We start from the raw sequence: 15,514 nt of genomic DNA, 5'->3' as shown, positions 1-15,514 counted from the left end.
TTATTTCTAGCCCTGACCTCTCCTGAAAATTTATTCCAAATGCCTGCTAGACAAAACACTCTGCAGGCATCACACATATAACAAGTAAAAACTTTGAACTCATTGTCTTTCTCTTCCTACCCCCAAATTTTTCAACCTCTTTCATTTCCCAAAGTTTCAGAAGTGCCACCATGTACCAGTCACCTGAGCCAAAATATAGGTGCTATCTTAAATTTTTTTCCTCTCCAATAATCACCAAGATGGTCTGATTTTATCCAAGTCCCTTGTCACCCTCTTCCTTCCCGTCTTCCTCCTTCCTATTACCACTTCTTGAGTTCAGAGCCACTTCATGACTGGTCTCCCTGCTTCTGATCTGTTTATCTTAAATCTATCTTCCATAATGCTACCAGTGATCGCTCTTAAGCCCAGGGCTGACCATTCCTCTTTCCTTCAATGGCTCCTCATCAACTAGATCACGTTCTTTACATGATGTAACAAGTCTCCATGACCTAGACCCTACCTACTTTTCCAGCCTCATCTCTTAACACTTTCCACTTTATGTTCGGTAAGAATGACCTCTACTGTACTTGTTCTTTCAATCCTCTACCCAGATATCATCTCTTTCAAGTAACTTAAATTTAGTACTTAACCAAATATAATAGAATTATCTGTTACTTAACTAAACTATGTATTATAGGATAGCTAGAGTGTGTTTTATTTGGCTTTGCATACCCAGTGTCCAGAACACTGGGAAGAACATCTACTGTTTTGGGTATGGATATGACCAGCATCCACATCTCCTTTCTTCTGGTGGCAGGTTCTAGATTCTCCTTAGTTCATGTGATCTGCGTGGAGCTGCTTCCATCTTTTGGCTCCAAAAGTTGGCAAACCATTCAGATTTAGCTACTGAGAATATTAATACCCGTGTCCACAGAGTAAGTGGTTCATAGATTAAAAAGTAACCCCAGCCAGAATCAATGGACATCAGTCCCAGGACATCTGGTAAAATTATCAACAAAAAGAAGTGTTCTTTTAGTTGGCGTTACTGAAATGGAAAAAAGTCACCCACCCTGAAGCTGCCAATGGTCATTTTACCACCATATGGAAAAGCTTCCCTAAGAATGAAGCTAAAACAAAAGGAAGCAAGCCAAAAGACACAGATAGGGATAGAGATAGGCTCCTGAATAAAGCATGCCTGAAGCCAGTTCTCCTCCTTGATTTTCTGTTTTCTTGAGCTACTGAATTCCCCTCTTTTAAATTAGTTTGTTATTTTTTTAAGTTTCTTAACTTGAGTTTCTATCATTTGCAAGTGAGAGTCCTGGTTTCTCAGAAACTGTTTATTACCATCTACTTTATTAACTTTACATACACAGAATGTGTTCAAAGCTGTTATGAGGTAATAGGAATCCAGAGAAGACTTTGAGAGTGATTCTAAATGAGAAACACAGGTTTTATTACATGCACGGTACTGGAGTTAGATCTTGAAGGATCAGTAAGTGGGGCTACACCCAAGGCCACCTGAATGAGCTAAAGCAGACCTGTGTTCCCAGAATTTCACTGTAGGGTTCTTTCCCTACATTCCCCCACAAAAACATTCAGGAACAATCTAGCTCTGATCTATACCTTCCCATTACTTAAGCATTAACCTCTCAAATTCAAAACACCAAATAGCATGAACTATAAAAAGGCTTGGAAACAGAAAAATGCAAAGTGTTTAGGCAAACTGTGAGATATCTAGCAAGACCAAAATATAAGATACAGGCATTTTACTCATTCATTCATTTATTGCAAATACATACTAACACTGTGCCAGTGCTGGGGACTCAATGGTGAATAATACAAACTAGGAGCCTGCTCTTCTCTCTCCTAATAAGGCAATTAACAAGCAAACAAACAAATACATACATAAAGAAAATAAAAGGGAGTAATGATGAGTATGGGTAGAAGGCGGCTTGAGTTTGGGTGGTCAGAAAGGGTCTCTGAAAAGTTATGTTTCAGCTGAAACCTGAAGGAATTGGCCATACAAATATTTAGGCAACAAGAGTTGTAAGCACAGGGAAATCAGTGTGATACACCTGAGAAACAGAACAAAGGCCAGTAAGGAAGAATATAGAGGATGGGGAGTGTGACAGAAAATTAGGTTGGAGTAGTGAGATTTATAGAAGAGAACAGTGAGAGATGAGGCTGGAAAGAATCCTAACAGTTGATTAATAATACAAACAATACGTTAAATTCTTTGCAATATCTTTGAAGAGACAAAATGAGTAAAAAATGAAGGATTAATTTATCTGAGATTAAAAAAGAAAAATGGAAAGTGATAGACCACATAAAAGAAAAAATTGATACCATAAATTTAATATACTTGAAGGAGTTTTTTTTTTTTTTTGAGATAGAGTTTCACTCTGTTGCCCAGGCTGAAGGGAAGTGGCATGATCTCAGCTCACTGCAACCTCTGCCACCCAGGTTCAAGCTCAGCCTCTCGAGTAGCTGGGATTATAGGCACCTGCCACTGTGCCCAACTAATTTTTGTAGTTTTAGTAGAGATGGGGTTTCACCATCTTGGCCAGGCTGGTCTTGAACTCCTGACTTCGTGATCTACCCACCTCGGCCTCCCAAAGTGCTGGGATTACAGGCGTGAGCCACCCCCGCCCCTGGCCAGGAGATATTTTAGTACGCATAGAGCTTACCCAAAGTGACCTCTCTTGTAATAAATATATTAAGTGAAATCATCACGAACTATTGTGCCAACTCAAGGCAATTTATTATCCTTTTCCAAAATTATTAATGTCACCCACGCCCACAATTCAGTCTGGAACTTTCCAGTTGTTGAGATCTGCAGATCTCAAAAGGTACCTTTGAACTTGGCTTCTCCAAAAGCTTATTTATTTCCAACAGAAAAATAATAAGGCCTAGAGAAGAAAATGAATTTGCCCAAGGCCACATCACATGTGAGTATCAGAACAAGAATCAGAATCACAGAATCATATTCCCAGACTCCTAATTCAGTGCTCTTTCCCCTACATCACAGCCTGCCATATAAATCTTTTGAGGGTCAATGGTTAAGGCCTTGATCCTTAATCAATCTACAACTTAAGTCTCAATGCCTAAAATTTAAACAATCTGAAGACTGCTTTCAGAGAATGGCTAGAACTGCCAGATAGATAAGGAGTTACTGGTCTTCCAAAAATAATTATTAATGTGATCTCTCATTAAGCATGTAAACTATGTCTTTCTCATGATTATTTCCCTAGCACCTAGCAAATTACTAAGCACAATAAAGGTTTATTGAACATATATGTATATTTATTGAACAGCTACATGTAGAGGACATTGGGCTATCTTCTGTGGAGCCATCAACAGTGAGCATTTATTTATTATGAGCCAGGCAGTTTGTAAGAGCTTTGTGTGTGTGAACACATTTAAACCTCACAGGAACCCTACATTATTATCACTCACCACACAGAGACAAAAAAATGAGGCTCACAGAGGTCAAGCAACTTGCTAAAGGTCACACAGAAAGTAATAGGTAGTAGAGCTGGAATTTTAAGGAATAGGTATGTACAGATCCTGCCTTCGAGAAATTTAAGCTTCAGGATAGGAGGTAAGATATACGTATTTTTTAAAAACTGTGATAAATGTATAAAAATACTTATGCACTAGGTTAAGTGAAAAAGGCAGAGTGCTAAAGAACAAATACAGTATGTTGACTTTTCCATCAGAGGAGATAAGAAAATATATCTGCTTATCTTTACAAAAAGAAACTCAGGAAAGATAAGCCAAAACAAGAAAGATGAATACCTACAAAAACAGGAGAATGGAGTGGAAGGCAAGTGGGAGGGAAAGACCTGAGTATATTTTTTGTGCAGTTTGATTTTTGGAAGCGTGTTAATACCCCACATATTCAAAAACAAAATTATCACATAGGCAGTAAATAAAACAATTTTTTGTAGATCACTTTTATAGTACAGATTAAATATCACTTATACGAAAATCCAAAATTCTCCAAAATTTGAAATTTTTTGAGTGCCAATATGATGCCACAAGTGAAAAATTCCACAGCTGACCTCATGTGATGGGTTGCAGTCAAAATGAATTCAAAATTTTGTTTCATGCACAATTTTTTTTTTTTTTGAAACAGAGTCTCACTCTGTCACCCAGGCTGGAGTACAGTGGTGCGATTTCGGCTCACTGCAAACTCCGTCTCCCGGGTTCATGCCATTCTCCTGCCTCAGCCTCCTGAGTAGCTGGGACTACAGGCACCCACCACCACGCCCGGCTTGGCTAATTTTCTGTATTTTTAGTAGAGATGGGGTTCCACCGTGTTAGCCAGGATGGTCTCGATCTCCTGACCTCGTGATCTGCCCGCCTCGGCCTCCCAAAGTGCTGGGATCACAGGCGTGAACTACTGCGCCCGGCCTCCATGCACAAAATTTTTTAAAATATTGTATAAAATTATCTTCAGGCTATGTGTACAAGGCATACATGAATATAAATAAATTCTGTGTTCAGACTTAGATTGCATCCTCAAGATACAGTACTGTGTGTATATGTGTGTGTGTGTGCACGTGGGCAAATATTCCAAAATCCAAACAAAAATCTGAAATCTGAAACAGTTCTCTGTTCCAAGCATTTTGGATAAGGGATACTCAATCTATAGTATAGGCAAAGCAATAAAATCATTTCAGACACATCTCATAATTAAGGAAATGTGCTAATATTGTTGGGAGACAAGGTTCCTACTGTAGAAGAGAGATACAAATGTGTAACAGGGAAAGGCAAGGAAAAACCCTGTAGGGATGGATTAAAATTGGAGTTACATTATGTGTGAAGTCATGACTTCTAAAATACATATAGGTGTACATGTGCACATATGTATCTACATACATAACACATATAGGTGTATACGTACCTGAGTATATTTTCTAGCTCTGCTGACAGCCTAGAATCAAAGTCATGCCAGTGGCAATGAGTACACTTAGTACCCAGGTCTTGGTTTATGAAACCAAAAATCAATAAATCATGCTTTCTCAAAGAAATGTCTGGTTGTGGGGCTGGGGCACAGAAGGTATAAGATATAAGAATATCTTGTTATGCCAGAAAGTAAGGAAGCACCCCAAAATGATGGAGGCATGCCACCTAGTAGCCAGCTTGAAAGACAAATCTGAACATCAAAATATTAAGGACAGTGATGAATTACAAGCCAATGGGGAAAAAGCAGAACTCCATGAAAGCATACTGACAACAAATAAAAAAAGAATGAATAAAATTCTTTTTTGAATTTTGTTCAAATTCAAAAGAAAAAGGAGAAAAGGAGAGCTCATGACTACACTGGAATGTTTAAAGCCAACTGGTAAATCTTCACACTAGATATTGGTGCAAGAATCATAAATAGATGCTAGATTTAGGAGAGAAATGACGATGAGTAGCAGGATATTTGTATGGTCTTACAGTATCTCCTCACAGAACGTTTATTAGCAAGATAGGAAAATAAACTGTAGCTCTACAGAAAGAAATCAGACAACACATTACCAGTAAGGGGTAGATGAATATCATGTACTTTTAGATGTGATACCTTGGGCAGGACACACCATCACTTACAGAGTATTTTGGCCAGGAATGTATAAACTGACATTAATCATGAGAAAGCATCAGACAAACTCCAAAGCTTGTTTTTCAAAAACGCCAGTGTCATAAAAGACAAAGAAAGGCTGAAGAACTGTTCTAGATTAAAGGAAACTAAAAGTACACGGCAGCTAAATTTGTGATCATGTACTGGCTCCAGTATTGAAGGAAAAAGTTTGATATTATTGGATATTATTGGGTCAACTGATGTAACTGAAATACGGAAAACAGATTACAACAAATTAGTACAACGAAAGTACTAATGTTAAATTTACTGAAGTTGATAGCTATACTGTGATTATGTAAGGGAATATCCCCATCCTTAGCAGACACATATTGAAAAATTTAGAAGAGCAATGTTTACAATTTACTCTCAAATAGTTACAAAAATAATATGTTTATCTATATGTGTATACGTGTATTTACACACAGAGAGAAAGAATATACGTGAAAACACAAATGTTTAAGCAAATGAGGTAAATATTAATAGTATTGGATTTGCATAAAAGGTATACAAATATTGTTTGTGCTACTCTTGTAACTTTTCTCTAAGTTTGATATTATTTCCAAAATAAAAAGCATTATAATACAAGATCAAAAGTGCTGTAGTAAAGTGTTACAGTACAGGTAAGGGAGATGAGCTGCCTGGGAATGACCTAAAAAAGCTTTCTCAGAGAATACAGCATTTTCGATGGGCATAGGAGAGTGGGATAACACACCAAACATCATACTCCTTGCCCTGGGGGATGGAGACAAGGTGACTGGGTCGACTATGCAATAGCTCTCACCTCTCCCTGGCCAGGAAATAATGTGCACCTGCAGCTGACTGGTCTTGAAATGCTTCTCAAGATTGGTAGAGGTGGGTAAAGAGGTAGCAAGCAGTCCATGACCCAGTGAACAGTGTCCCATGAGCAGGCACTGGCTTATATTTGCCACAGAACCTCCCTAACCACTCTGAGCTTTGATTAAAGTCTCTCCACATTTCAGATACAAGAAAATAGTTCCAGAATCAGCACCAAAAATAAAGGCCTTGGTCATAATACTCTCTTACTTCCATATGCCAAATAGTCATTATCTGAGTCACTGGGCTCTGGGTAATGACAACCTCTAATCCCTATGGGCAAGGCCACATATCATTTCTAAATCATTCAGACCCCTGAGAACAGTGAGTCCTCAACAGAGGCTCACCCACTGGAATCGTGAGGCTGGTCAGCACTGCCAACTTTTAATGACCAACATTGTAGCCTAAATTAAGCTTTCAGATAAGCAAAGCATCCCAACTGAGAACAGGTGAAGATGGGACACGTGTTGGAGGGCAGATGTGGGTTCAACACACTAACCTAGAGGAGCAGAAGGCAAGTAGATGCAGAACCCAATTCTGGGTATAACCAGAATATACCCTCGATTTTGGTGACTCCTCTGCCAGGAATTTATAATCTTATGGTCTTTATCCACTACATTCCTACAAGTAAAATAATGAAAATCACCAAGAAGCAATAACTTACCCTGGCAAGTTTCTCTGGTTTGGAGGAAACGTGCAGCTGGGAAAACAGCTCTGTTATGTCCTTGGTAAAATCTTCATCCCCTAAAAAACCAAGTCCCATATAAAACACTCCAGAAAGACTGCTGAGGATCATGAGGTGGCAGGCAAGGAGGAAGAGGAGAGGAGTGGTAATAGCAGCAGCAGTAGTAGTAATAACAATAGCAGCAGTAGTAATGTACATGAGCATGGTGCTTTAGTGCTTATAGTATCCTTTTATGTATATTATATCAATAAATGCTTCAATGGGCTTGAGAGAAAAGTGACATTATTCCATGTTAGAGATGAAGTGATTAAGGCTTGAAGACATTAAGTGACTTCCCCAAGATTGCATAGTAAAGATTACTGGTCAAACCTTAGTCTTCCTACTCCAAGTCCAAATCCTGTGCTGTGCTTTTTGCATTACATCCAGAGCATGAATGTAGAAATGGTGACAGCATAGACTAAGCAAGTACTGTGCATGCACTTCCAAGAAAGTGGAATTTAAGTTGGGACATCAAACTTGAGTACAAGTTAGCCAGGAGAACAGGAAATGTTTCAGGCAGAGAAACAAACGCAAAGAGCCAAAGGTGAAAGAAAGTATGCCAAGGAGTTTAATATGATTGAGAGTATCTAACATAACGGGGAGAAGTGATAAGCCTTCTAGAAAGGTAAGATCCAGATAACAAAGGCCATATAATCGATGGTGAAGAATTCAAACTTTATAATGAGGAAGTGAGGAACCACTGAATGGTTTTAAGCAGAAACAGAATTACATTTAAATTTTGGAAAGATCACTTTGATGGCTGGGTGGAGAATAGATTAGAAGGGGGAAAAGAAGGGAGGCAGGCTGAGGCAATAATCCAGGATCCAGGTAAGAGAAAATGGTGGATAAGAAGAAAAGAGGATCAATCATTACGCATCCATCATAATTAAAAATAAAAAGAAGAGAAGCAAAGGGGATTCCAGAACGTTGGAAGGATGGTAAGGAAGCTGTTGGAGTTAGTCTTGTGAAAGATGATGGAGAACCAGGAACACTTACAAAGAAACAAACAAGCAAATGGGTGACTCAAAATCAAAAAGCAATTAGCAAATCCAAACAAACAGTGGGAAAGGCTCTCTTTCCCTCCCTACTCATCTGAATCCTATACACTCCCTGCTTTGTGGTCTAGCCCACGGCTTCCCTGCAACATGGAATGCAGAAGAGAACTCTTGTACATAGAAACCTTCTAGCGATCTACTTACAGTCTATAGAATATTTCTTAATTCACTATAGTTTGCCAGGGCAAATCATTACTGCTTCATACTCAGCATCTTGCTTAATATTCCCAGGAACAAAAAAGTGTATCTTGGCTCTTCTGTCTCTATCCACTATCCTTTCGTCCTTCTCTCTTGATATTTAAGGCAGAGAATTAAATGATTTCGTGATCTCAGGTATAATAAGGTTTGGGAAAAGCTGATCTCACTAATTGACACAACTCTTCCTACGTAAGACATTTAAACAACTGCTAATAACATTCTACGATTTAGGTAGACACTTTGTTTTCTCAAATAATTTGTAATTTGGATACAAGGGATGAATCTGAATCCATAGTGGGATGCATATACCCAAACGGGTTCACAAAATAATTCAATGGAGGGCAGGAAATAAAATTGACTTTTTATTTATAGAAATTTATCTCATTCTACTAAAAAATTCTATTTTAGGGTATATTTTAGAATGTAAATTATAATTATGGTAGTACATATAATTTATATAAATTAAATTTATATAAATCTTCCAAGCAGGAAGACTCCTTCTGAAAAAAGGAATCAGGTATATATGGTAGAGAGGCAAGAGCCCAGGATGCTGATGGAAAATGAAGATAACCAACATCATCACTGGTTCTGTGGTAGTCTCTCCCCTCTGAAAATCACCACTTTTTTAAAAAACAGCTTCATAGAGACATAAGTAAATACTAAGGTCACTATTGCATTCTCAACCAAAATCACTGGGAAAGGCTGGGGCACAGTGAGTGGTGGGGGGAATCCGGTGCTATCTTTTCAGAGTTCTGATCTCTGGAGAACACGTAGGAAAAAAAAATATCACAGACACAAAACCATCTGTTTAGAAAACTGCTTGGAGTTCTCTGAACGGTATTTAAAGACTGGGATTTCTGATTACTATGGAAAGCCAGATGTTGAGTAAATTGAACAAATACTGTTAATGGCACTACAAGCAAATAATTTAAGTTTATAAATAACTGAGGATTGTCATGTAGGGCTTGATTAGGAAATTAGGAACAATGGAGCAACTTATGAAAATCAAAATTAATTTATCAGTTTCCTGCTAAGACTTTTAAAATGCATATTTTTACCTATTTCTTTATGCCCTCCTAACAACGAAAATAATAGCCACATTTGTTGAGTGCTTACTATGTGCCACATATTAAATACAGTATTTCATTTAATCCTTATAACTTGAGAGGAATTAGCATACTCTTCTTACAGGTGAGGAAACAGAAGCTCAATGTTAAGTAACTTCCCAAAGTCACATGGCTTAGTAAATGGCAGATCTTGATTTTGAATCCAAGTCTAATTCCAAAACCCATCCTTTTATTCACCATGCTATACTGCCTTCTCAATATCTCAAGGCAGCTTTAGAAACTTGTATTCAAGAACCATTTTCTAATCAGGACAAGTACCTTTACATAGAATAAGGTATCATTTAGCAAGATGCTATACAGCCAGCCAGTTTGACTTCTTAGTTAGGACACAATGCAGAACACAAATGGAAACAAAAAAGAAAAAGCCCTGAAAGTAGGAGAGATCACGGCAGAAAGGAGGCAGGAATAGACTGCAGCTCCCACTCGGATGGACAGAGCAGCACGTGGAGGCTCACATTGTAAACTTCTGCTCCAGAATGACTGCAGGAACACATTAGGAAAGCCGAGAGAACCCATATACCCTCTGAAGGAAGTGGATTGCTCCTGCAGGACCTGGGAGACCTCCCAAATACTGTGAGTGCCCAAACAGTGTGGAAGTGGGAAAGGGAGATCATCCGCCCCAGAACACACAACCCATTAGGGAACCTGAAGGTCTAGATTACAGGAGACAAATCTGACCTCATTGGAGCTGAGTCAACTTAGAGAGCCAAGTGAAATACAGGGGTAGAGGAAGCAGTAGGAAAACCCCTGTGGGCTCGCTGGGTTCTCTAGCAAGCAATTTCCACCTTGCCTCACAGGGGTTCTTCAGGAGGACGGCCAGAGGCACTGGGAAAAGGCCACAGGGAGAAGGAAACCTCCAGGTGAACTTCGTAACAATTTGAACTGATGGAGAACTCTCCTTAACAGAACTCAGGAGAGGGCATGAATCCAGTGTGTGGACTCCACGGGCAGGGGAAGAACGAAAGCTCTACTTGCTTTCACAGCTGGGAGGTGGGTAGTCTGGGTCAAGTTCTCAGCCCTGCTTGCTCACTGCCTGGAAATAGACTCAGTGTGGTTGGGGGGTGGGCACAGTGGGAGTGAGACCAGCCCTTTGGGTTGCATGGGAGCTGGGTGAGGCCTGTGACTGCTGGCTTTCCCCCACTTCCCTGACAACCTGCATGACACAGCAGAGGTAGCCATAATCCTCCTAGGAACATAACTCCATTGACCTGGGAACCTCATCCCCATTCCCCACAGCAGCCACAGCAAGACCTGCCCAAGGAGAGTCTGAGCCCAACCCTGCCCTTCCCACCCTGATAACTGAAGACAAAGAACATATACTCTTGGGAGTTCTAGGGCCCTGCTCACTGCCTGTTCTTCTCCACACTACCACAGCTGATGCTCTCTTAAAAGTGCCACCTCCTGGCAGGAGGCCAACCAGAATAAAAATAGTGCATTAAGCAACCAAAGCCAAGGACACTCACGGAGTCCACATCACCCCCCTGCCACCTCCACCAGAACAGGTGCTGGTATCCACAGCTGAGAGACCCACACAGATGGTTCACAAGACTCTGTACAGACAACCACCAGTACCAGACTGGAGCCTGGGAGACTTGCTGGGTGGCTAGATCCAGAAGAGAGATAACAATCACTACAGCTCAGCTCTCAGGAAGTAACATCCCTAGGAAAAGGGGGAAGAGTGCTACGTCAAGCAAATACCCCGTGGGACAAAAGAATCTGAACACCCTTGTGCCCTAGACCTTTCCTCTGACAGAGCCTACCCAAATGAGAAGGAACTAGAAAACCAACTCTGGTAATATGACAAAACAAGGTTCTTTAACACCCCCCAAAACCACACTAGCTCACCAGCAATGGATCCAAACCAAGAAGAAATCCCTGATTCAACTGAAAAAGAATTCAGAAGGTTAGTTATTAGGGTAATTAAGGAGGCACCAGAGAAAAGGCAAAGCCCAATTAAAGGAAATCAAAAAAATGATATGAGAAGTGACGAGAGAAATATACAATGAAATAGACAGCATAAATAAAAAACAACCAAAACTTCAGGAAACAATGGATGCACTTACAGAAATGCAAAATGTTGTAGAAAGTCTCAACAACAGAATTGAACAAGCAGAAGAAAGAACTTCAGAGCTCATAGACAAGGTCTTCAAATTAACCCATTCCAAAAAAGACAAAAGAAAAAGAATAAGAAAATATGAGCAAAGCATCCAAGAAGTCTGGGATTATGTTAAATGACCAAACCTAAGAATAATCAGCGTTCCTGAAGAAGAGAAATGTAAAAGTTTGGAAAACGCATTTGGAAATCGAGGAAATTTCAAGGAAAACTTCCCCAGCCTTGTTAGAGACTTAGGCATCCAATACAAGAAGCTCAAAGAACATCTGGGAAATTCATCACAAAAAGACCATTGCCTAGGCACATTGTAATCAGGTCACTGGAAGTTAAGACAAGGGAAAGAATCTCAAGAGCTGTGAGACAAAAGCACCAGGTAACCTATAAAGAAAAACCTATCAGATTAACCGCAGATTTCTCAGCAAAAACCCTACAAGCTAGAAGGGATTGGAGCCCTATCTTCAGCCTCCTCAAACAAAACAATTATCAGCCAAGAATTTTGTATCCAGTGAAACTAAGCTTCATAAATGAAGGAAAGATAGTCTTTTTCAAACAAACAAATGCTGAGAGAATTTGCCACTACCAAGCTAAAAGGAGCTCTAAATCTTGAAACAAATCCTGGAAACACATCAAAACAGAACTTACTTAAAACATAAATCTCGTGACCTATAAAACAAAAATACAATTAAAAAAAAAATGATGTACAGGCAACACAGCACAATGAATGGAATGGTGCCTCACATCTCAATGCTAATGTTGAATGTAAATGGCCTAAATGCTCCACTTAAAAGACACAGAATTGCAGAAAGGAGAACTCACCAACCATCTACTGCCTTCAAGAGATTCACCTAACACATAAGGACTTACATAAGCTTAAGGTAAAGGGGTGGAAAGACATTCCATGCAAAAGGACACCAAAAGCAATCAGAGGTGGCTATTCTTGTATCAGACAAAACAAACTTTAAAGCATCAGCAGTTAAAAAAGACAAAGAGGTACACCATATAATGGTAAAAGGCAGTGCCCAGCAGGAACATATCACAATCCTAAACATATATGCACCTAACACTGGAGGTGCCAAATTTATAAAACAATTGCCAACAGACCTAAGAAATGAGACAGGCTGGGGGCAGTGGCTCACGCCTGTAATCCCAGCATTTTGGGAGGCCAAGGTGGGCGGATCACCTGAGGTCGGCAGTTCGAGACCAGCCTGACCAACATGGAGAAACCCCATCTCTACTAAAAATACAAAATTAGCCAGGCGTGGTAGCACATGCCTGTAATCCCAGCTACTCAGGAGGCTGAGGCAGAAGAATCGCTTGAACCTGGGAGGCGGAGGTTGGGGTGAGCCGAGACTGCACCATTGCACTCCAGCCTGGGCAACAAGAGCAAAACTCCGTCTCAAAAATAAATAAATAAATAAATAAAACAAAAATGAGATAGACAGCAACACAATAATAGTGGGGGACTTTAATACCACACTAACAGCACCTGACAGGTCATCAAAACAGACAACAAAGAAACAATGGATTTAAACCATACCCTGGAACAAATTGACGTAACAGATATATACAGAACATTCTACCCAACAACTGCTGAATATACATTCTATTCAACAGTGCATGAAACTTTCTCCAAGGTAGACCATATGATAGGCCACAAAAGGGGCATCTATATATTAAAAAAATTGAAATTATATCATGTACTCTCTCAGATCACAGTGTGAATAAAACTAGAAATCAACTCTTCAAAACCATGCGAATACATGGAAATTAAATAACCTGCTCCTGAATGATCACTGGGTCAAAAATGAAATCAAGATGGAAATTAAATTCTTCAAACTGAATGACAATAGTGACACAACCTATCAAAACCTCTGGGATACAGCAAAGGTGGTGCTAGGAGGAAAGTTCATAGCCCGAAACACCTACATCAAAAAGTCTGAACGAGCACTAACAGACAATCTAAGGTCACACCTCAAGGAACTAGAGAAGTAAGGACAAACCAAACCCAAACCCAGCAGAAGAAAGGAAATAACCACAATCAGAACAGAACTAAATGAAGCTGAAACAAACAAAAATACAAAAGATAATCGAAACAAAAAGTTAATTCTTTGAAAAGATGAATAAAATTGATAGACCATTAGCAAGATTAAGCAAGAGAGAAAATCCAAATAATCTCAATTAGAAATGAAATGGGAGACATTACAACTGACAACACAGAAATACAAAAGATCATTCACGTCTGCTATGAACACCTTTATGCACATAAACTAGAAAACCTACAGGAGATGGATACATTTCTGGAAAGATACAACCTTCCTAGCTTAAATCAAGAAGAATCAGATACCCTGAATAGACCAATAACAAGCAGTGAGACCGAAATGGTAATTTTAAAAATTACCAACAAAAAAAAGTCCAGGACCAGATGGATTCACAGCAGAATTCTACCATTCAAAAAAGAATTCATACCAATCCTATTGACACTATTTCTCACAAAAGAAAGAGGGAACCCTCCCTAAATCTTTCCATGAAGCCAGTATCACCCTAATTCCAAAACCAGGAAAGAACACAACCAAAAAAGAAAACTACAAACCAATATCCCTCATAAGCATAGATGCTAAAATCCTTAACAAAGTACTAGCTAACCAAATCCAACAACACATCAAAAAGATAATCCACCATGATCAAGTGGGTTTCATACCAGGGATGCAGGGATGGTTTAACACATGAAAGGCAATAAATGTGATATACCACATAAGCAGAATTAAAAACAAAAATCATACAATCATCTCAATTGATGCAGAAAAAGCATTCAACAAAATGCAGCATCCCTTTATGATTAAAACTCTCAACAAAATCAGCATACAAAGGACATACACCTCAATGTAATAAAAGCCATCTGACAAACCCACAGCCAACACAATACTGAATGGAGAGAAGCTGAAAGCATTCCCTCTGAGAACTAAAAGACAAGGATGCCCACTCTCACTACTCCTCTTCAACACAGTACTGGAAGTCCCAGCCTGAGCAATCAGACAAGAGAAAGAAATAAAGGGCATCCAAATCGGTAAAGAGGAAGTCAAACTGTCACTGTTTGCTGACAATTGTTTACCTAGAGAACCCTAAACTCTCCTCCAGAAAGCTCCTAGAACTTATAAAAGAATTCAGCAGTGTTTCTGGATACAAAATTAATGCACACAAATCAGTAGCTCTTCAATACAATAACAGCGACCAAGCAGAGAATCAAATCAAGAACTCAACCTCTTTTACAAAAGCTGCAAAAAAAAAAATAAAACACTTAGAAATATACCCAACCAAGAAGGTAAAACACCTCAACAAGGAAAACTACAAAACAATGCTGAAAGAAATCATACACGATACAAACAAATGAAAACACATCCCATGCTCATGGATTGTAGAATCAATATTTTGAAAATGACCACACTGCCCAAAGCAATCTACAAATTCAACACTACCCCCATCAAAATACCACTACCATTATTCATTGAACTAAAAAAAATCCTAAAATTTGTATGGAACCAAAAAAGAGCCCACACAGCCAAAGCAAGACTAAGCAAAAAGAATAAATCTGGAAGCATCATATTACCTGATTTCAAACTACACTATAAGGCCACAGTCACCAAAACAGCATGTTATTGGTATAAAAATAGGCACATAGACCAATAGAACAGAATAGAGAACCCAGAAATAAACCCAAATACTTAAAGCCAACTGATCTTTGACAAAGCAAACAAAAACATAAAGTAGGGAAAGGACACCCTGTTAAACAAATGATGCTAGGATAATTGGCTAGCCACATGTAGGAGAATCAAACTGGATCCTCATCTCTTACCTTAC

General features: G+C 39.2%; 1 protein-coding gene across 6 annotated transcripts in view; it reads right to left on the bottom strand.

Annotated features, from left to right (window-relative positions):
* Window positions 1-15,514, bottom strand: part of FAM114A2 (family with sequence similarity 114 member A2) — a 53,333-nt gene that overhangs the window by 15,253 nt on the left and 22,566 nt on the right. For all 6 annotated transcript variants that reach the window (XM_017875713.1, XM_017875714.1, XM_017875719.1 and 3 more), the window contains one exon: window positions 7,107-7,186. In XM_017875713.1, coding sequence (XP_017731202.1) covers window positions 7,107-7,186 — 80 coding nt within the window. The remainder of the gene's footprint in view (window positions 1-7,106; window positions 7,187-15,514) is intronic.

The sequence above is a fragment of the Rhinopithecus bieti genome, unplaced genomic scaffold (genome assembly GCF_001698545.2).
Source record: "Rhinopithecus bieti isolate Rb0 unplaced genomic scaffold, ASM169854v2 scaffold_7673, whole genome shotgun sequence".
NCBI classification, from domain to species: domain Eukaryota; kingdom Metazoa; phylum Chordata; class Mammalia; order Primates; family Cercopithecidae; genus Rhinopithecus; species Rhinopithecus bieti.
The sequence above is the reverse complement of the archived record's forward strand: the minus strand, read 5'-3'. Positions and strand labels throughout refer to the sequence as shown.